This window comes from Leptopilina boulardi, unplaced genomic scaffold (genome assembly GCF_019393585.1).
Source record: "Leptopilina boulardi isolate dan_hultmark-lab unplaced genomic scaffold, ZJU_Lbou_2.1 LbouV2_384, whole genome shotgun sequence".
NCBI lineage: Eukaryota > Metazoa > Arthropoda > Insecta > Hymenoptera > Figitidae > Leptopilina > Leptopilina boulardi.
This window is the reverse complement of record NW_026137956.1, coordinates 1,686,256-1,711,206: the sequence shown is the minus strand read 5'-3', so window position 1 is coordinate 1,711,206 and position 24,951 is coordinate 1,686,256. Positions and strand designations below refer to the sequence as shown.

General features: G+C 26.5%; 1 protein-coding gene across 4 annotated transcripts in view; it reads right to left on the bottom strand.

Annotated features, from left to right (window-relative positions):
* The window catches only part of LOC127288297 (uncharacterized), a 164,288-nt gene that overhangs the window by 36,420 nt on the left and 102,917 nt on the right, over window positions 1-24,951 (bottom strand). For all 4 annotated transcript variants that reach the window (XM_051315672.1, XM_051315676.1, XM_051315675.1 and 1 more), the window contains exon 3: window positions 7,342-7,441. In XM_051315672.1, coding sequence (XP_051171629.1) covers window positions 7,342-7,441 — 100 coding nt within the window. The remainder of the gene's footprint in view (window positions 1-7,341; window positions 7,442-24,951) is intronic.

The window sequence follows — 24,951 nt, the reverse complement described above, 5'->3', positions numbered from 1 at the left end:
GTGGTCTAAAAGTTGACCGACAAATGCTTCGGAAAAATATAGTCTAGTTCTAGATTTCATTTTTGGGAATGATAATGAAGAAGAAACAAGAAATATTTTTTCTTCTTCAGTTATCGTCATAATTTTTTTTTTTCATTTTTGGTTTTCTTTCATTTTTCCGGCGACAAATTTAAAATATTAAATATATTCTAAAAGAAAAATAAGGAGAGATAAAGACAATAGAGTTGTCTGGAAGTCTAGTCATAATAAACCATTTATGACACCCTACTGTATTAGTTGTTCTTCTATACCTGAATATTAAAATTAAATAATAATATTACTTAAATTATTCGTTCATGTTTCGTTACGTCCTGTCGCCGTCAGATGGCAGAAGCAAGCAGGGAGCACAATTTGTATTGAAATATTAAATTTTCGACCTTAAATAAATAAAAAAAAGAAAGAATTTTTGAATTTCATAATTGAGGTCTAAAAGTTAATTTTAGTTAAAATATTATATTCAAATATTAAATATATTTTAAAAGAAAAATAAGGAGAGATAAGGACAATAGAGTTGTCTGAAAGTCTACTCAAAATAAACCATTTATGACACCCTATTGTATTAATTGTCTTTCTATACCTGAATATTGAAATTATACAGTAATATTACTTGAAGTACTTGTTTATGTTTCGTTACGTCCTGTCGCCGTCAGATGGCAGAAGCATGCAGGAAGCACAATTTGTATTGAAATATTAGATTAAAATATTAAATTTTCGATCTTAAATAAATAAAAAAAAGAAAGAATTTTCGAATTTCGTAATTGTGGTCTAAAAGTTAAATTTTGTTGAAATATTATATTAAATTTTATTAAATATTCCAACAGAAAATAAGGGAAGAAGTAAATATAAAAACAATAGAATCGACTGGCAGTCTAGTCATAATAAACCATTTATGACACCCTATTGTATTAGTCGTTCTTTTATACCTGAATATTGAAAAAATAATATAGTAATATTAATTATTATACTCCGTTGTGACTTTATATTAAGTAAGATTGAGATTAAAATTACAAATAAACAGGGGCAATGTGTCTAAAATGGCCAACCTAATGTTACTATTTTTTCATCTGAATATGTAATAATATTTTGGGACAAAATAACTATAAAAAAAAATTTGTACACTTAAAAATTATTATAAATAACAATTGCATTTTAGGCTGTTTGTGATCAAATAAAAAAAATTTTTTTTAAAATAAATTTGATTTTGATTTAAGCGATTGTACTTTTCAGGGTGTCTTAAAACAGCTAGGGAAAAAATTCCCTGACTTTTCCCTGACCTAAATTACACTAAAAAATTTTTATTTTAATCAAATAAAATTAATTTTGATACAAATAAATCATTTACCTGTCTATTATCCACTAATTTCATATGTATTTGAACCAAATAAATAATGTTTCGTAAAAAATAAAATATTCAAGTGACATAAATAAACTAATTGGGGACATATAAATATTATCAACATTTAATTTAAAAGAATTTTTACGGCGACAATTCTTAAATTATCAAATTGCATAAATAAAAATTTTTTTAACAGAATTTTTATTGTAGTGAATTTTGATTAATTAAAATATTTACTTAACAGAATTGTCATTCCATAAATCCACAATTAACAGATTTTCTATTTAAAAAAAAATTAAACAAAATTTTAATTCGAACTAATTCTTATTTAACAGAATTCTCATTTAAGAAAAATTCTGCTTAGTTCTTTTTTTGCAATTTTTATAGACATAAATTTCGTTAACTTGAAATTAATTTAATTTAAAATTTTAAAAAAGTATTAGAAAAAATGCTTTATAGGTAAGAGTTCTGCTAAATAGAAATTCTTTTAAATCGAGTTTTAGTTAAATGTAAATTCTTCGATATGAAAATTTTGCATAATATAAAATCCACTTTATACAATTTTGCTAAATAGAAATTCGATAATTTAAGATTCGACGCCGTAAAAATTTTGGAATAAAATAACTATGAAAAAAATTTGTATACTTAAAAATTGTTATAAACAAATTATACAACAATTGCATTTTAAGTCTGTTTGTAGTCAAATAAAAAATTCTTTTTAAGTAAATTTGTTTTTGATTTAAGCGATTGGACTTTTTTCTATTAAAAATTGGTTTTTCGATAAATATTCTTTCTTTTTTTAAAAAATGTTTTATAAACAAACACACCATACGGTTATTTCTGATCAGAAGTTAATCGAATTTTTTACGATTAATGTTAAATCTAGACCGCTAAAATATTATTCTTATGATAAAAATTTTTTGCAATGAATTTTATTATTATAATAAATAATTACACTATCTGTTCAGAATTTAATTCTGAGTTAGAAAAAACAAGAATTTACAAATTTAATAATTGTGGTCTAAAATTTAATTTTTTAAAAATATTATATTAAAATATTAAATAATTAAAGCGAGGGAAAAATAAGGAGACAAAGGGTCATAACAACAATAGAGTCGACTAAAAGTCTAGTCATAATAGAACATTTATGACACCCTATGGTATTAGTCGTCCTTGTATACCTGAATATTGAAAAAATAATATAGTAATATTACTTGAAGTATTTGTTTATGCTTCGTTTCGTCCTGTCGCCGTCAGATGGCAGAAGCAAGCAGGGAGCACAATTTGTGTTGAAATATTAGATTAAAATATTAAATTTTCGATCTTAAATAAATAAAAATAAAAAAAATAATTTCATAATTGTGATCTAAAATTTAATTTATGTTAAAATATTATATTAAATTTTATTAAATATTCCAACAGAAAATAAGGAAAGAAGTGAATATAAAAACAATAGAATCGACTGGCAGTCAAGTCATAATAAACCATTTATGACACCCTATTGTATTAGTCATCCTTCTATACCTGAATATTGAAAAAATAATATAGTAATATTACTTGAAGTATTTGTTTATGCTTCGTTTCGTCCTGTCGCCGTCAGATGGCAGAAGCAAGCAGGGAGCACAATTTGTGTTAAAATATTAGATTAAAATATTAAATTTTCGATCTTAAATAAATAAAAATAAAAAAAATAATTTCATAATTGTGATCTAAAATTTAATTTATGTTAAAATATTATATTAAATATTTTAAAAGAAAAATAAGGAGATAAGGGGACATAACAATAGAGTCGACTGGAAGTCTAGTCATAATAAAACATTTATGACACCCTATTGTATTAAATTTTTAATTGTTCTTCTATACCTGAATATTGAAATTATATAGTAATATTACATAAAATATTTTTTTATGTTTCGTTACGTCCTGTCGCCGTCAGATGGCAGAAGCAAGCAGGAAGCAAAATTTGTATTGAAATATTAGATTAAAATATTAAACTTTCGATCTTAAATAAATAACTAAAAAAAAATAATTTCATAATTTTGATCTAAAAGTTAATTTATGTTAAAATATTATATGAAATATTTTAAAAGAAAAATAAGGAGATAAGGGGACATAACAATAGAGTCGACTGGAAGTCTAGTCATAATAAACCATTTATGACCCCCTATTGTATTAATTGTGCTTCTATACCTGAATATTGAAATTCTATTGTAATATGTATTACTTAACAATTTTTTTTCTGTGGGAACCCAAATTTCAATTTTATATTTTTCACACATTTTTCAATTTGGCAAGTCTGATGCCATCTGTTAGAAATATCAGGTACTAACTACACATTCCGATACATACCAACTACATTGCACTAGTCATTTGGCTTGTAAATGTCTTGAAAATAGATTTGGGGTCACAGAGACCCCACGGTGTGTTTTATGTCGTTTTAGTCAATTTTACTTTTAATAAAAAAAATAATTAAAAATTTCTTTGAAAGTTGAGTTAATTGCTTCTCTTAGCAAAAAAATTGTACGCCTAACCGACGTTTTTAGTTTTTTTTTGCAATTTAAATATCAAAATATAGTTGAATTTTGTGTATGGAATAAAAATGTATATTTATATTTGTTTAAAAAAATAAGAAAATTTATCAAAAAACAACTTTTTAATAAAAAAAAAAGTTCAATGAAAATAATCAATTAAAGAAATTTAGTTAAAATTTTTTTTCATTTGACCACACATAGCCTTAGATAGCAATTGTATATATAATTTGTTTATAACAATTTTTTAGTGTAACTTTAGTATGTATAAAAAAAAATGTTTAGTCGAAATAGACTAAAAAGTTTAAAAACTAAGAATTTTTTTACAATTTGCATTAACATTAAAAATTTATAAAACAAAAATTATAAAAAGTCGACTCTCACAGATGTATTCAAAATTTACTTCTCAGTCAGAGGAAAGAAGAATTTTTGAATTTGTTTCATAATTTTGGTCTAAAAGTTAATTTGAACTTTTGTCATTTTGTATCATTGTAATATTATTTCAAACATTTTTGTTGGCAAAAATTATAAATTTTCCGAAAATGCATTAATTATAATAAAAGTTACTTAAACGGAAATTTCAAATTTATTTATACTGAATAAATCATATTTAACTTAGGGAAAATTTATTATTCGTCTTAACTGTTTTTGATCCTCGTTTTGATCAATAATCATGTTAAATGACGTTATGAGATAAATATAGAAATTTTATTATATGAAAAGGATAAATCATAAAAGTTAATTTGTAGCTTTCGTGAAAATTAAAAGCCATAACTGCGAATTTAAGTAAAGAAAATTTCACATAAATCGTTAGGAAATTTTACGATTTGACGCAGAAATATTCTATATTCTATAAATGAAAAAATAGAAAAGATTCCGTTACCCATGAATTAACTAAATAATGGTACTATACATATATACTGATGTACAGTGCCATTATTTAGTTACATTTTTAAAATTATTTAAACACTTCTCATCATTTAAAAACTTAATTATAGTATAATTGAAACCAAATTCTTTCAAAACTAGAAATTTTTTTTTTTTACTTTTTGTTCATTACACAGAAAAAACCGTAAACTGAAATTAAGAATATATTCGTGGCGCATATTTAAGAATATTTTTTTACATAAATTCAGTATATATTCTTATTTTAAGAATAATATATTCCGCGAATATATTCTTAATTTCAGTTTACGGTTTTTTCTGTGTATTAGGCACTAAGTACCCATATGTAATAGGGTACTAATAATTATAATAATAATAATAATATTCTAGAAATAAATAACAAAAAATAATTAATAATAACAATAATTTATTAATTACTTTAAACGAATTGCTAATGAGCTCTTAAAAAAGATTTCTTCGCCCAAAAGTCGAGAGACTACTTTTTTTTATAAAAGCTTAAGATGTTTAAGAATGTTGCCAAAAAGTTATTTACGAGAAGAAGAAAAACTAGAAGGTAAAATGAAATCTCTTTTCGGATGATGCTCTTAATAGACATGGAATTTTTTTTTCTCCGCAAAGAATGATGTTGCTAAATCTCAATTTCTTTTTTTGTCGAAACGTGTTTTGAGGTAAATAATTTCTTTTCCATTGGTTTTCCACCTTTTATACTGTGAAATTTAGAAATTAAATTTATCTTCTAAATAATACAGTAATCAATAATATTTAAAATTTGTTAATTTTCAAATTGTTACACCTTGTAATAAATATTTTTTTAAAATATAAAATAGCAATTCTATTAAATTTTTACTATTTTTATTATTATTATTATTAATTTTATTTATTTTATTATTAATATTATTAAATTATTATTAACAAAATAATTCGCAGCAATATAATAAATTTTTCTTTAAATTTAGCAGAAAATTAAAAAAATAAAATAAAAACGTATAAAATGTTACATTTATTGTTGAATTATTATGTCTAAATCACCAATACAGTAGAATTCATAATATCTGATAATTTTATTAAGAAAATACTACTAATGGCCAATTACGTAAGAAATATTTAAATTTTCGCCTAAAATATGACTCGATAACGAAATTATGTATATATGTATTGCTGTGAATTACTATATTATACATAAATTACCCTATTTGGTTCTGATGTAATAAATTATCATTTATTGGGTCTAGAGTAAAATTTTGAATTTAATTTTCAAACTAATTGAAATTATAGATTTATGATTTAAATTTGAAAAAGAACTTTAATTGACAAAAAGTTAATATCTATACTAAATGTTCTCAAAAATACAATGAAAAAATTATATTCTAAGAATATCAATTTGGCATCTATTTAAGAATATTTCACACGTTTAAGCACGCAAGGGGGGGTTCGGGGGGGGGGAGCTTGCCCCCTGACTAAAAAAAATACTCTCAAAAGAATAAATAAATTATCTCACTGCTATTTCTTGAGTTCGACTTAGAAATGTTATTTTATGGAAAGCACCTTTTAAAGCGCCGCTACATAGGTGAAGGTATTGGGGGGCGAAGCCCCCGAAACAAAATCGTATATTTAAAAGATATAATTATATATACAACATATATATATATATATATATAATAATTTTTAAAATGAAACTAAAAGAAAACGTACAAGGAGACTTGGAACTGTGTTTAGAGGTTAGTCCTCACGTTGTGTTATATGCGCACGGTTTATGCGCGTATGCAGTAGTGTACTACCCGTTTAACTCACTTATGCGTCATGAGGATATTACTTCGTTGGTCAAAAATGCTCATGTACGGCGTTAGACAAGAATCATTTTTGACCAGTTTTTTTCTTTTTTAACTGAGTTTTTTTACCCTACGGAAAACAAGAAACCATTTTTACTAGCTGGGAAAAATGAATTCCTTTAAACCCCAAGAAGATATTCTTAAAATTAGAATATAATTTTTTCAATAAACCATTTTTTGAAAAAATTATTTCATTCTTTAAAAAACAATTCTATATTTCTAGAATAGAACAAAAATTTGAAACATAAAATTATATATAAGGGAATCTTTTTTTTTTCAAGAAAATAATTTCCATATGATTTACAGAAATTTAACTTTTGTCAGATAAACTGTCACGAAGATAAAATTATACATTAAGAAGCACTTTATGATTTTAGACTTTTGAATTCATTATATTGATAAAGGAATTCATTAACTATTTATAACATATTCCCGGAAGTTTCTGAGAGCGCTCTGAAGACAATTAAGGAAGCCAAAAGATATAAATGAGAACGTTATTTTTTGATTAAAATCGATATTTATATGGCTCTAAACTTGATTGATAATAATTTAAATTAGGCACACACTGGATATTGGAATCAGTTTCGACATAAATTTTGATTCTATAAAATAAATTTAATACATGCAGGAGCTTTAATAGAACAAAAAAGTTCAGCATCGATAATTCTGAATAGAAATAATTTGAATAATAAAATTTCAATACCTTTTTTTTTTAATTTCGATGGAAAATCTGTCCTTGGTAACCAATCAGGAAGCCCGAACTCTGAGGTTATGTTTGGATGACCGCTCTTATTCTGTTTGACCTGCAAAAATCAGAACAATAAAATTTAGAGCGCATAAGAATTAAGAGCAGAAAAAAATGGAATAAATAAAAATTAGTTTAGTTTAATATTAAAACAATTAGGTTTTAAAATGTTTAGATCAAATGAAAATTTGGTGACGTAAAAATTAGATGAAATAAAAATTAACTTAAGTGGCGTTTCGCCCAATTGATAATTAGGCTAGTTGAAAATTATTTGAAAATTATGGCAAATAATGTTTAGGCCAAGCAATAATAATGTAAGATAAAGATGAGGCAAAAAAAGTATTAGGTTATAGAAAATTTAGGCAAAGTGAGAATTAGGGCAGATAAATAAGAATTGGGTTACATTAAGATTACACCAAATGAGAATTAGGACAAATGACGATTAGTTCAAATTACAATTACGTTGAAACAAGATTAGGCCAAATAAGAATTAGTTTGTATACAGATTAGGCAAAATAATAATTAATCCGTATGACTTTTAAGCAAAACAAATTTAGGTTTATTAAGTGTAGGTCATTTGAAATTTGGAGAAAATTCAAGCGCCTTGTAACTCTTCTTCTAATAAGGAAGAAAATAAATCCGATCTTTAAGTGGTCTAATTACTCCAACCTGTCCGCCTTCTCTGAGTTGGTTACTACACTATAACCTCGAGCTTTGTTTCTTGATGGTTGGATCCTATGACCGTCACTTTTCTGCATCCTAGCTTTCCAAGTTCCTTATCCAGCACTGGTTGGACCTCTTCTACCTGTGTAAAGCAATCTAAGTCGCCGATGTCGAGTATATGATCCTTCGATCCACCTTATCTATGCTCCTGGACTGCCTTGATAAACTCTGCGGTGAAAACCTCCTTGTTGTAGTCACCTTCAATTTTAATTAGGTCTTGCTTCCCGTGCAGAAATTTCCACCCTTCCTCCCTATTTCCGACCTGGCCCCGGCCAGATTATCTGGTCCGGCCCCGGGTCAGTAAATGTTAGTGGCCCCGGTCGTGGCCAGGCCGGGTTGCCCCAATAATAAGATAAGTAAAAATAAATTTTTATAGAGGAGTGCAGAACTCAAGAAGGCTATAGAAACAGGAAGTACACGTTAGGTAGTGGGGGTACGTGACAATTTGGTTTTCTGAAATGGGCGGATAAGTTGCAAGACGCAGGAGCCTCCTGCGCATATTACGAACAGGTGATAATAAAGAAGCAGATATTTATTTTACCGAAGCATATACGTACGTATAGAGTCAGTGTTAGTATTTTATTCTGAATTACCGCCAGATGGTAAGTCAACAGTTAGTCTGCGCAGAAGGCTACCGCGACTTGCAACTTATTCTATTGCTCTGCCTATTTCAGAAAACCCCTTTTCTTACGTATTCGTACGGTACCTCCCATTTCTAGTCTTCTTGGCCTAACTTTTGTTTTATTTTGGATACATAAATTATTTATTTCTGTGAATAATATGCCAAAACACAAAAGTACGAAACGTGTACGGAAACATCGACTGTCAACCCAATTTTCATCTCTGCCGAATATATCAAGTCGTAAGTAAAAAATATTATTCACATGATATTAAATTACCAAATAAAAAATAACCTAAAAATAGAGATTTTGTATTCTAACTTTATAAATATTGTTTTTATTTTTATAGTTTTACAAATGTTCTAGTAGTATTCCTTTGAAAAAATCCCGAATTTAAGTTAAAAATTTTTTTATTACATCTGACTTCTTATATATTCTTTCACATTTGTTATAATAATAATATGTATAAGTATGAATTTATCACTCGATCGAAATTAGTTTTATAAGAATGATCTTTCTTTCTTATATAATAATAATGATAACAACTATTTTCATGTATGTTAAATATAATTCTATGCCTTATAGCTTCAGATGATTCAAATCATGAAGATGCGAATGTTAATGAGAATATCAGCTCACAGCTAGGACAACAATATGATTCGCTTATTTCCCATATGGAAGATTGTCTCACACCAGACGACATTGATTCAAACTACGAAATTAATGAATCTGAAGACCAAATCAATATCCACTCTAAATTGTTAGGCAGATGACTACTGTATGGTTTACCATACCACAAACATTTGAATGGTGGTCAAATCGGGAAAAATTTGATGGCCCCGGTCGGGTCCCCAGCAGGGAACCAGATCGGGCCCCGAGCCATGGCCCCGGTCGGTTTTATTGTTTCATCCAGGCCGGGGGCAGGCCAGATTTCCCGAAGTGGCCCCGGTCTTGCCCGGTCTGGCCCTGGCCAGGGCCCGGTCAAAATTTCTGCACGGGTTTTTGTAGCTCGTGCTGCTACGACTGTTCCTTGATTGCTTCATCGTCCTCTTGAGAGTGAATCGAATTTGACGTTCAGTGCGTGAATCGTACGAACTCCATCATGCTTATCGCTAAATCCCCGTCTATTGGTGATGTTCGGAACATAATGCTTTTGAATCCCTGGAGTTTTCTACGGAAATCCACTGACTTCCAAGCGGAGTTCAAACTGAAATTGATTTTTTAAGTAAGAAACACCTCGCAAATTATCGATTTCAGCATATCTACGCCTTGCTTTCTCAATAGATATCTAGCTTTAAGAAGAGGTTTCTTTAGCTGTTCTCTCCTTTCTATATTAAGATATCGTTTGCTACTCCAAATCCAAGTTTCTTGAGTTCGTTAGCTTTCTCGAAAAAAGTTTTCTTCCTCCTTTCGGAAATCAATAAATTTAATAAGAAATGGTCTGCTTTTCCCTTAAATATATATATATATATTTACCAATTCGATTGACAGAAGCAAAATAAATCTCATAAATTGAAATATAACCAATCGTAAACACTATACATAAAAATAAATTACAACCTTTGAAATATTTTTCTTCCAATTTTTTTTTAAGTTTTCTTTCCTGTTATTTTCTTTCACAGATTTTTCCACTCGGATCTCAGTCATCTTTCGCTAGTGATAAATTCACTTTTAACTAATTCTTTTTAGGGTCATTCACTTCAAAAGCACATTTAACACATCACAGAACTCATAAAGTTAAAAGTAATTCAATAATTATACTTTTTTAATTAAATGACATACTGTCTTTAATTAGCAACTTTAAAATTATCACTATATTAAAAAAAAAAAGAATATCTTTTCATATTTTACTAAATTAACAATCTTATAATTGAATTACAAAAAATGCGAATTTTTACAAAAAGAGTGAAACAAAAGAATGTAAAAGTAGATTTGAGAAAATAATTAAAATTCACTTGAGAAAATGGTAATTAATTAAAGAGAAGACAATTAAGCTTGTTTGCGACACAACTTGAAATTATGTTCATCAAGGGTCGGATGAGTAAATTTAAAGATAATGAAGAGGTAACGATTGAGTAGGTCGACGACCAGGTCTCTATAAAATTGCGAAGCAAAAAGGATCTGAATTGTATATAGCTTGTCGAGTTGTTTGTTTTATTTTGGACGGAAATTTTATTTTTCTACACAAAGAGGGAATATAAAGATTCTATGAAAAATGAGAAATAAAAATACAATTTCTGTTTAAAGAACTGTAAAAAAAAGTGGAAAAAATTTATAATAATTGCAGTTAATAAATAATAGAAACGACATATTTTAATACTAATAATATAATAATAATAATAATAATAAAATAAACATGTTTGAAAAGTTTATAAATAAATTATATTTTCTCATGTGGAAAAATAAATCCCCTACTATTTATATGAGAGTTTATTGAACCCTAAAGTATTTCCTTTGATATCAAAATCCAATTTTATTACTTGTTTACCTATTATTGAAAACAAAATTCATTGGCTAAAGAAAAATCTCGAGAAAAAATTTCATATTTTAAAAGCAGAGTAAGGAATTTGTTATTACATTTATTTCTTTATTTCTTAAGTTAAAAATCACACGGAAAGAAATCTTGTTATAGAATATTTAATAAATCTGAATAGAAATTTTGATATTTTTGTTTTTCAGTTGCGAAACATTCTGGTTTGATAATAAAAGTTGGTATACTTTTTACGAAAACTGAAATTATTATTTCTTAATTCAAATCTACAATTTTCCAATATTGAAAAAACTATAGGAAAAAACAGTATAGGAAGTAAACAGTCTAGCACTTTGTTATTTACTAAATTTATACGAAAAATCAGAACCAACATTTCGTAATTTGCTAAAACTATACGAAAAAGTAGGAGTGGTGTTATAAAATAATGCACGTTTCAATATTTGCTAAAACTATACAAAAAAGCAGGAGCCGTGAAAAAAAGAAAAACGTCGGAATCACCAATGGCTCTTTTCTAAGATTTTCTCTCCTTTTCTATTCGAGGGTAGTGGGAGTATTTCTTAATACATATAACTGGTACGCTTTGATTGGTTTAAAATTATTCCTAACACATCCTAACTACAATACGCATACATAAACGCAGAATAACGCAACGCATATAGCATACATAATTCACGCTGAAATGAGAAATTCTGAACTTCTTTATATACTAAATAGACAGATTTTTCTGCACTTGTGAGAAACTTAATATTACATTGTTAAATATTTAAAAATAAAAATAATTATTTATTAAGAAATAATAAAATATTTTATTACCTTTCAAAGAACAATTTTCATCATAAAATCATTTAATTTAATTATAGAAGCAAACTTATAACAAATATTCTATAATTATATTTAGAAAAAAGAAATATAGAATAATTAAAAACAATTATTTATCCAAACTTTTTCTAGTCTATATATTGCAGAAATAAAAATTATATAAAAATTATGAGCAAACAAATGAAGTATTTTATTATTAATTAATAATTAAAATTATTTTTAATTCATATTGCAGTATTAAAAATTATTTTAAAATCAGGATGTCCAGCGAGGCTTAAAGAAAAAAATTCCCTGACATTTTTTTTTTCGTGACTACTCGTTATAGTGATCGGTCAAACCCGGTCGGACTCACTCGCTTAACTTTGTCAAACTTCGGTGATTTTTTGATATTTTTCTAGCATTTTTTGAAAGAAAAAGTTTCTATTGGTATTATATGTAAATATAAGGAATTAACACCAATCCACCATCTAATTTTTGTTTCTAAATATATTAAACTTTATTATTTTTATTTTAGGCATTCTTAAAAAATAGTGTAATGAAATCTATTACCACCCCAAAATCTGCAAAATCTTCCACAATTGTAACTTAATATACTAAATATGAGTGTCAAAATATTAAATATTCTAACAAAATTTCTTTCCGTGCATCTGAAGTAAAAAAATATTTATCGATAATAATTATACAGGTATTATCGATGGAAAATATTTCTAATATTTGATCAGATCTCCAGAGAGTGGTAAAAATACAATTTACGATGGAGTTATAATAATCTTTTTACAACTTTGATAAAATTTTAAGGTATCTTGGAGACAACAAATTCACTGTGCTCGAGTGTCGTAAAAAAATTTATCAACACGGCACAAGTGGATCTTTCTCTCAAGAATGATTACAAAGTGGGTGAGGGTTATCAATTTCATGGCAATGGGCTTAAAGGGAAAAAGCAATGAATTACGAGAAACAAGCTATACTTCTGATAGTATAGATAATAAAATTTTTTTTTATAAATAAATTGTTTAATTGGCAATTAAGTATATATATATATATATAATATAGCTGTCTTAAATTACCAATAAGACAATTATATGAATCAATATTAAAATGGACAATATATTATGTTATTTAATTTTATGACGTTATCACTTCAAAATAATATATAATAAGTAGTTGCAATACAGTAGAGACTCCATTATCCGGACTAATGGATGCAGGCGCTTGTCCGGATAATCGAAAATCCGGAAAATCGAGTAAAGTACGAATTAAACAAATTTTTGATTCGTAATTTCATATATTTATTCGCATATGTATTAAAATAAGACTGAAAACAACTAAAACTTTTAAAGTCAACATTAATAAATGTTTAGTTAGATATATTTCAAAATATTTGAATAAACATTTTCTTAAAATAATTAAAACACTTTAAAACGCAACGTTTCGTGTAAAAATTCACGTTTTTGAATTGACTTATATGGTATTTAATTTTTATTAAAATACTTCAATTATTTTTGTGGCAGTTCAAAAATTCTACATAAATAAACATACCTTTAATATAAATTATAATGATCTATGTAATATTAAACAAACAAGCTTTTATTGACAGCTTAACGATTCGAATTTAACCAAACTTTTCAATGTCAAACGATCATACGAACGCGGAAGCCATTTTACAATTTCGATATTCGATACAGCGATCATGTCGCATATGTAATCGATACTACTCTCTGGTAATCGATTTCAATTTAAAAGTTGGGCGGGGAGAAATTTAAAATAGAAGTTTACGGCTTGAAACTTTATAAACTTTATATTTAAAAAAAAAAAATTAATTTTGAATTTGTCCGGATAATCGAATATCCGGATAATAGGGGTCCGGATAATGGAGTCTCTACTGTATATAGATACTTAATATGGAATATACATAAGAAATATATATGTAAATACTTTGATGAAGTATATATTCTGTTATATTTGCAATATTTCTATAATTAAATACTATTTACAATTTTATTTATAAAAAAAGTAAATTATAATAATGATATAAATTAAAAATTAACATAATAACAGTTACATTAGCATGTCAGTTAATTAATTGAAAATAAAAAATAATATCAATCAAATCAAGATTTGATTTCGAGCAATTAACTAAGCCAGAACAGCCGTAAGCGAATTTTCGTTAAATTACTATTATTTAGTAATTATGTTTATCACAGCGTGTACTAACTTTATTATAATTAGAAATGTATGTTACAGTCGAAAATTAAATTCTCTTTATACTGTTTTGATGGGAAATTTTTTTTAATCTTTAGAATATAATAATTTATAATCTATTTTACATGAGAAAAAAATGCTTTCAGTAAAATATATTTAGTATATAGATTTTATAAATATTTTTTAAAAATATTTGAAAAATTGAAGGAAAATTACGTAAAAATTAGAAAAAAAAATATTTAAATTAAAAGTCATTAAGAGGGTGAAAAATATTTTCTGAATAATTCTAAAATTATGTTCAACTCTAAAGTACTGAAATAATGTCTGGCTATAATTTTCTTCTTCTACTGTGAATAAAACGCTATAGTACATAATCCATAAGGAAATGTATCCGCAGTGAATATGAAAAGCACTAGTCGGACGTCATCTGATTTAATATTCAGAACACTGGAATAATAACTATTCATACGATCCAGGGTCAATGCTTCATAAATGTTTTATTCTTATTTTTTTTTATTTTTTTGAAGGGTGTCAATAGTTTCATCTCATTTCTAAATAATTGTTTTCGTAGTAGTAAACAAGGGTTTCCCTGTTTTTATTGCCATAATAACACTTAATTTGATGGTTTTTATTATACTATAACACTAAAATCACTGTTGAAATAATCAAACTATTTAGATATATGTATGTACCTATATATATATATAGATATATAAAAGAGGTGAAATAAAATTTTTCAATTTATCAATTATTAGAAAAATAGTAGAACCATTATAAAAAAATTTTAATTCAAGAATTATATGTCACTGATTGTGAAATATTGTTTTTCTGTATAGATATTACATCATTTTTAAATAAAAATGTTGAATCTCCATTAAGAATTTTTGACTCTCCCTATTGTAATGGAAAAATACTTTCTTTATTATTATTATTATTATATTAATAATCTTTATTTACTCTTCCTGCATATTGAAGGATTCGAGACTCCCAATACATATACATCACAATTCTAAATCTAATTAAATATAAATCCTGAACATATATCACTTTGCATTGTTAGAAATTGGACTCTAACTATACACTAAAAAGATTATGAAATAATATATTTTCAATCTCGAAAAGTGTGAATGTTTGCATGTCATTTTGGTTGGACAAAAAACTTAAAGCCAATGAAATAAAAAAAAATTCGCACTTTTCGAGATTGAAACTATACACTGAGAAAAATATGCTATTAAATCAATAGCATTTCTTCCAAAGGTATCAAAATTATTGATTCAAAAGCATATCGACGCCTCCCGTTGATAAGATGCCCGTTCATTTGTCAGAATAATAAAATGCTAACTCGAGTTCAGTTCAATATGAAGCTAGTTCAATTGTCAAAATAATAAAAGGCTAACTCAGTTTCCGTATAATATAATCCTATTTCGCATTAAATTCGAATTCAAGTTTTCGTAAATTAAAAAAGAAGTTTAAGTCGATCAGAATATTAATTCATACTTTTTAATGATTAATTAGTGATTAATAATTATTAATAAAATAAGAAATAGAATAAAAAACAAATAATAAAATAAATGAAAATAAAAAATATTATTAAAAAAGAAAAAAATTAATTTAGCCTTGAATTATTTATTACTAATATTATTTTTTTTATTATAATTTTTTTATTAATTTTTTTATTTTGTTAATCATTAATTAATTATTATTAATTAATTAATTATTATTAATTAAATTAATAATTCAAGGCTAAATTAATTTTTTTCTTTTTTAATAATATTTTTTATTTTCATTCATTTTATTATTTGTTTTTTATTCTATTTCTTATTTTATTAATAATTATTAATCACTAATTAATCATTAAAAAGTATGAATTAATATTCTGATCGACTTAAACTTTTTTTTTAATTTACGAAAACTTGAATTCGAATTTAATGCGAGATAGGATTATATTATACGGAAACTGAGTTAGCCTTTTATTATTTTGACAATTGAACTAGCTTCATATTGAACTGAGCTCGAGTTAGCATTTTATTATTCTGACAAATGAACGGGCATCTTATCAACGGGAGGCGTTGGGGCAACCTTGGGGCAAGCTTTAAATGTCCCACCTTCTTTTTTTTAATGTTTCGTTTAATTTATATAATAAAATTTTTTTTCAGGTTCAAAGCAAGGTTATTTGGCAACCTTGCACCAACCTTGCTACAAGCTTACCGTGCAAGATTAATGAGCAACCTTGCACCAACCTTGCTACAAGCTTACCGTGCAAGCTTAATGAGCAACCTTGCACCAACCTTGCTACAAGCTTACCGTGCAAGCTTACTGAGCAATCTTGCAGTAACCTTACACTGCAAGATTGCACAATAAGATTATCGTAAGATTGCTCAGTAAGCTTGAACGGTAAGCTTGTAACAAGGTTGGTGCAAGGTTGCCAAATAACCTTGCTTTGAACCTAAAATTTTTTTTATTTTTATTATATGAATTTTATTATATAAATTAGATAAAATATTAAAAGAAAACATTTTTTTAGTTTAAATGCAAGGTTACTTAGCAACCTTGCACCAACCTTGCCACAAGCTTACCATGCAAACTTGGGTCAGGTGGGATATTTGAAGCTTGCAGTAAGGTTGCGGCAATTTAAGTACTGTCTGGGCTCTTCCAAATCTTTTCCATTCATTTTCCATACCTGTTTATCTTTCATTCTTTTCTTTCTAAACCTCAGCACTACTAAATATTGGACAAATTTTTTCTGCACATATTGGTTCAAGTCTCGGAGTGTAGAAAACTTCAGTGGTTTTCGGGAACGCTAATTACGAAATTGACCTCATTTTTTCAAAATTCAATATGGTGGATCGAAATTATTAAAAATGATCGGATTCGCCTAAAACTCATTTCTTAAAGGTTTTCGGGGTCACTGATTTCGAATCTGACATCGGTTATTCAAAATTCAAAATATCGGATCATTAAATATCATATTCACTGCAAAAAAAAGTGTCTTAATATAAGATGTTTTGATAGTCACTTTTAAGACGTTTTGGTAGTAACTTTTTAGTTATTTAAAGTGTCTTATTTTAAGATGTTATAATAGGAATAAAGCATCTAAATATTAAAATTAACATCTTATTCTAAGACGGAAGCGAATGGAAGTTACCATTTCCGTCTTAACATCTTGTTTTAAGATACCAAGAAGATACCAACTTTTTGCATGTACTTAGTACACTGAGAAAAAAGGTTTGAGCTGACAACCAAATATTTCATTCAATATATGTGCAACTAAAACTTTTTGGTTGACACAACTAAACTTTAGTTGACAACAACCAAAGTTTGTTTCAGACGACTAAATAAGAAAATGAAAAAGAATTTGGTAGTCTCAACCAAACTTTGGTTGATGTCAACTAAAGTTTAGTTGTGTCAACCAAAAAATTTTAGTTGCACATATATTAAATGAAATATTTGGTTGTCAGCTCAAACCTTTTTTCTCAGTGTAAAATTTCTATACAAATTCAGATTTAAAGATGTAAATACGTTTTACATCAGACTTAAGTTTTTAAAAATTCCAATTTAAAGTTTCTTAAATTTTATTTATTTCCAAAAACAACTTATTTTTAGCGTGAAAATAATATGATAAAGAGAAATATAAATAAAGATGAAATTGTCAAAACTTAACAAAATAATTTTGTTTAAAAAGTATAAAAAGAAAAAAATTTATGGTCTTTGTCAAAAAAAAAAAAAAAATTAGTAGTGAATTGTCAATTTTTCTCTTATCTTATCCTCAAAACAAATGACTGTAGACCTCTCATTATTTTTATGAAAACGATAAAGAAAATGTTTCCTAAATAACTTTAAATGTTTTTTTCTCTAAAATAAAAACAATAACAATTTTTATTTATCATTTAAATATTTTTTGTGAAATATTAAACATTTACAAAAATCCATTAATGGAGGCTACAAAATTTGCACAAAAGAAAAATTTAAAAATGCAAAACTAGTTCATTGTGGCGTTTATAAAAAAATCTTAATTATAAAGTATTTTTTCTTTATTCAAAATTTATATATTAGATTGCAGCACATTTTTATTACTTTATGCATATTCTGTAGAGAATTGTTTATTTTATAAGAAAAAACGTTTCATTTTGTATTTTCTGGAAAAGAAAAAAAAAATGGAAACATATGTACAAATATAAAATTTCAAATCCTATATCCATTTTTCTTTTGTATTCTGAATAAGCGAAAAATAGCCATAGAATCAAAACAAATATATAAAATTGTTTTTTTTTCTCAAAAATATCTTTTAAAAAAAAATAACTATTCTTAAATATTCAGAATAAAAAATTTTTCATTATTTTTACAATATACAAGAAAAGTCTTTTCTCGTTTAAATGAAAATTCTTGTTACAAAGTACATATATAAACATTTTAAAAATACGGTAAAAGTTTCATTTTTATAATTAAATTTTTTATCATTTTCATCGCGCGCAGTTGTAAAAGAAGAATATCTACGCTAGAAAATTAGAATAACTTTCTTTGTTTTCAAACGATTTATTGATGAGGACTACTTTCCAAGTTTAAAACTTTTCTCTTAAAGGAAGAATAATCCTCTAAGAAACTGACCAAGCAAGTTCTGCAATGAATCTCTACATATCGAATGTTTAGATATAAATATATGTATATATATATTATATACTGTCGAAAATATCGAATATCGCGTCAACTATTTTAACCTTTTTGTACATTAAAATTTCTATTTTTAATAAGAGAAATATAATTTCAGTAAAATTTTTAATACTATATGAATAATATTTATATATTAAAAAAAGGTTAATCAATTAAATTTCTCTATTTTTTTTGTTTAAATAAAAATGTACTATAAATATTTGAATAAAAAAAATTCAAGTAAATCGATCTGTCAAGTTGAAGAACATTGTTTTGAATTTGTTTTATGTTTTTATTTTACAAATTCTTTAATACATAAACAATTTTTTTAAACAATGTCAAGTAAATATTTTATTAAAAATATATTTTTTTAGAAAGTTTCTATAATAATTCATCGGAATTCCAACAAAAATTCGATTTTTTTTAATCTTTTGAGCCATACACTAAGATAATATTTCATAAAAAATAAATTTTTCTAGTAAAGTTTCTATGATAAAAATTCTATTTTATAATAATAATAATAATTTTCTTAATGTAGGACTAGAAAAATTAAAAAAGAATTAATCGAAATCTCGTCTGAATTCCGTTGGAAATTCTTTGTAACTCTACTTAAATTTCGACGTAATTCTGATGAAATTTTCATGTGGCACTTTCTGGGGAATCTTTTCAATTGGGTATAATGTGAGGGTAACACCTTGATTGCGAGTGGAAACGACTACCACACACTCTATACGCCACTTGTCTGAATTATTATTGTGCGCGCATCTTTTAATGCAGCGCGGGAATCTTCAAATGTGATTTTAAACATTGTATGCAAGATGTAATAATTTTTTATTAAACTAAATTTTAAAAAATTAATATAATTAAATAAATAAAAAAATATTCAAAGGTAATGACTTTTAAAAACGGGGGAAGAAGGAAAAAAGAAAAAACAATATGAAAATATGGGCAAACTGAATTAGAAGCACTGAAAGAATTTAACTACTTAGAATTTTCGTTTACAAGTCAAAACAATTACAATACTCAAATCAGAAAATTTGCTGGGAAAGTATAATAATTAATCAACAAAGCATGAGGAGAAGCGAAAAGAGCGGCAATAAAGGAATAAAAAAAAATTATTTCTAGTGAATATGACTGGCATACAAATGTTTAAGGGAAGAAGTAAGAGGAATCAAAAACGGGAATCCAACGAATTGAAGAAAAAAAATGGAAAGGGCTCTTAAAGAATTGGGAAATGGGCGAATAATAAACATGATTTGGGACAACGAATCTGAAATGAGCATGTTACTGAGAGCCAAGGAATTAGTATCAATAAAAGAAGAACAAGGCATACAAAATGATTGGGCAAAAATAGATAATCCAGTTATTGCAACTATTATAAAGAGATTAAAAAAAGCAAAGGAATGGAGGAATATTGGAACAAAAAGGATGTGAAAGAATGTCAAAAAATAATTTGGTCATGATGGAGATGTGGCTGTGCAACAAAAGGTGTCAAGAAAGGATATGAAAACGATAGACGTAGAGGATGTGAAAATAGGCAAGAAACTATATGGAACACGTAGTGAATTATGAAAAAATCTTGAAAGAAATGAGCAACGAGACAAGGGATCTATTGCAAAACTGGAGAAATGGCATTGAGAAAGAAGAATGGAGTAAAAGGATTGTAACGAAGTTAAACCAAAAAGTGGACATTGATATTTATAAAGTTTTTAAGGGTATGTGGGCAAAGGACGTTTTTTTTGTGATTTGAAACTTTCTCTGAAATAAAAAATGATTTTGGGTTAAAATTTTGGAGAAATGGTTTAGTTTGGTACAAGGAATCTCGCTGTTCTACTTATTTACTACAACTTAATGCAAAAATAATAAAAATAAAGCAATAAATAGTAAAATAATGTGTTTTACCATAGTTCATTCAGCGGCCACTCGCTCGAATTGGCGCTGTTCACTGGAGAACTGACACACTTAGGCAACGTCTGCATTTTCGTTTAAAAATGCCACTTTTTAAACTTTATTTTTTAATAATTTAATGCAAAATTATGTATTTTTCGGAGAACAGCGAGATTCCTTGTACCCAAATCTATCATCCCTCAAAATTTTAGACAAAAATCTTTTCTCGTTTTAGAGTAAGATGTATACTACCAAAACACATTTTCCCATACTAGGTCACGTGAGAGGTTCCCACAAACCCTTAATGAAATTTGTAGGTACTTATTATTTTAGAAAAACGAGAAAATGTAAATCTGAATATTGTGATGTATGGCTATGTATCTCGACAAGAAACAAGTATTGTATTGTCAAGGAAATAAAATTTTAATTCTAATAAAAAAATATTTTTAAAAAATTTATTTATTTTTTAAAAATACTTATAATATTAATAAAAATCATTTTATTTAATCTTTTTAATTTTAAGAATAACTGTTTTAAAATATAATTTAAGATTTTTTCAGGATTTTTTTTTTTGAATTAATAATTATTTATTTACAGAATATTATTGTTTTACAAATTTTGGTCTTTATTACTCTAGAGATCTGAGCGCAATTTATTTTATGATAGGATTAACGAACATAATATAGGGTGAAAAAATGCTACGTGAAAAAAAACAAATTTCCAGCCAGATAAAAAAGAATCGAAAATTTTGAGAATGTGCGGCAACAAGATAATCAATTCTCGAATAACTATTCTAAATTGATTAAAAAGAATATTTTATAATCCGTTTGTTTATGTAAAAGAATTTGAAAATATAAAATAAACATATAGTTATATGAAGTGTCAAGTTAGTTTAATCAAAAATAAATTTTTGAAGTTAAAAGTTCATAATATACGACATGAAGTTAATATTAAAAAGAAATAGAAGTATTATGTCAATATTTTTAATCAGCTGTACACTAAAAAAATTTATTTAAATTTGTACTTTCTATAAAAATTAGAATCTATATTCTATAATAACAAAATATATAGATAATATTATCATAACAAAAGCGTATGTTTGTACTTACAAAGTCATGGAAAAGATAATAATATTGTTGAACGTCGTCACCAAAAATAAAATGATCTTAATAATTTCAACACATTAATGAATTATTTAATTTACACACAAAACTTGTTAGAAAAATATTCGAAGAATAATGAAGCAGAAGCCATGACACTATACGATGATTACTATTACCGATAGTGAACACTAGGAGCAATGATGCCAACGACTTCCTAACCAAACGCAACTGCGCTTGCGCCAATATAACTTTAGTAGAAAAAGGCGCTCTTATTTAAAATACATTAAATTGGAAAAATGTTTAGAAAACAGTAACAAAAAATTTAAAGAGTTAAATTAATTGTTTTTATATTTGATTATATTCTATAATAACAAAATATAGATAATTTTATCATAACAAAAGCGTATGTTTATACATACAAAGTCATGGAAAAGATAATTTTGTTGAGCGTCATCACCCAAAATAAAAGTTTATTATTGAATGCGAAAAATTTTCAAAGTCTTAACAGAACAACGTATATATGGTTATTTACTTTTATATAATATTGTTAATTATAATTTTTAATAAAATAAAATTCCCGTGCTAATTCATTAACTTACTTTAATTTAAAAGTTGATTTTTATAGAAAAAAAAAACTCTTTTACTAGTTCATCAAAATGATTCCTAGTGAAAATTATTCTCAAAAATAATTGATTATAAAATTATTAATTTTCATTGAAAAACATAACTAAATATAAAAACAATAAATTTATCACTTAAAATTTTTATTATTGTTTTTTAAACAATTTTTTATATTAAATCATTTTAAATAAGATTTCCTTCTGGGAAATTTAGAATCCACCGATTTTCCCTATGAAATTCGTCTGCTATACTATTACGATAAACAACACCAAGATATTATGCGTCGTGTAATGTCATACAATATTTCTTTTTTGTTTACTTCCTTAAAAGTAATTAAAATTACAATTTTAAATAATTTTTTAATGTATGAAAAGAAGTGTTCGAGTTTTTTGAAAACAATTATGAATATTGACCCTGGCTACACCGAGAGCATTAAATTTGATGCTCTGAAAAAAATGGCCTTAAAAACGACAATAAATGCGGCCGTAAAATGGGCGCAAATGTGACCATAAATATGACTATATAAATGGTAGCAAATTTAAAACAGCATTTGTGCCCACATTTACGGTCTCATTTGCGCCCATTTTTACGGCCGCATTTATGGTCGTTTTTAAGGCCATTTTTTTCAAAAGACCAGGTGTATTAAACGAGGAGAGTATATTCGCGTCTGCGCAGAATGTTTGTGTACATCTACGACCATGGTTGAAAGTTGAAAGTTTTTTAGTAAATTGGCCTCCATTTTGTTATTTTTAAATATTTTTTAAATTTTCCAATGGATTTCGAAAAAAGAATAAAAATCCTTTCAGATAAAAAAGAAAAAAGTGAATTATCTTAATTACTTAAAAAGTTACATCACTTTTAAGATTTTTTCTCTTCATTTTAAACAAAACGAAGTTCTCGACTTATATATTTGAACTCCTTATAACTTAAAGAAAAAATTTTTTTCAGCAAAATAAAAAAATACGTGTCGTCTAAAATTCATTGAAGAACAACATTTTGAAGGTGAAAATTATTTTCAGCTCCAACCAAGTCAAGCCTGTCTGATTTGAAATGAATTCGGTCAAAAGATGAAAAATTTACAAGTCAAAACTTAAAAAGGATAGTTATAGCAACTAATAAAAGTAGTAAAAATGACTACTTTAAATAGTTAAATTACCAATTGGACTAGCAGAAAGTAGTCTTCGAGTAGTTTGCAGACTGTCGTATAGCGAGCGTGCGTGGTTAGTCGGTTAAGGTATCGGATTGCGAGCGTTAGGGTCGAGGGTTCAATTCCCGTCAGTTAGAAATTTTCTCTGTTAGGTACATAATCGTTAGGACATAAAATAAGCGTCAGTATAGGGGGCGTTCATAAACTACGTAGCATGTTTAGGGGAAGGGGGGGGGGTTAAACGAAATTCTACCTTAGTCTACGTGGGTGGAGGGGGGGGTGTCGACTCTAACTACGTAATATATACTAAAATTAATTTCTTTGCTTTTTTAAAATTGCGCGGGAGTTCGAACTTCTAATAAAAAAGACAGAGGGACATACACGACTGGTTAATTTCACCGTTTACCGAAGATCTCTAAAAAAAAAATTTTAAGAAAATTTAAAAAAAATGTTATCTTCGTATTAAAAGATTGTTTGTATTTGTTGATTTTAAACATTTCTATATGTAAAGAATAAAATATTTTATTCAGATTATTTTACTGTTTTTAATTGACTTGTTTGTATAAAATGCGAATATAATTAAATATGTAGTAAAAATGCATATTAAAAAAAAACTACGTGAAACACGGGGGGAGGGGGGGGTTCATCAAAAGTCTACGTTAGTCTACGTGGGGGGAGGGGGGGGGGGTCATCAAAAGTCTACGTTAGTCTACGTGGGGGGAGGGGGGTGTCAAAAAGTCACAAAAATAGGTCTACGTAGTTTATGAACGCTCCCATAGGAGAGAGGATGAAAAAGTCAATTCTACTGATAATAAACAATTATAAATAAAAAATAATTTTATTTTCCTATTTTAAGTAGTAAAATCTACTATACTTAAAGTAGTAGTTTTAATTGCAAAAGATTTATTAATTCTACAAAAAAATGTTCTTAAAGCCTATTGAACCACATTAAGTAGTAAAATCTACTACTTACATCTTGAGTTGTTTTAACATTTTTAAATTGAGTTAATACAATCACAAAATGTCATTCTACCAATTACATTTTTCATTGGTTTAACTATTTTTATATAGTTAATAAAACCGTTTAAATTCAGTTGAGGACATATTGTACTACTTAGAGTAGTTACAAAGTTACAAAACCTACTAGTTTTTTTTCAGTGTACAGTAAGTTTACGGAAAGCTTACAGTAAGGTTATAGTAAACTGACTACAATCTTACACTGCTGGTTACGGTAGAGAGGACATTTGCAACTCACCTTAACCTCACCTGAAGTTTACGCTGTAAGCTAACGAATCTTAGGTTTAAACT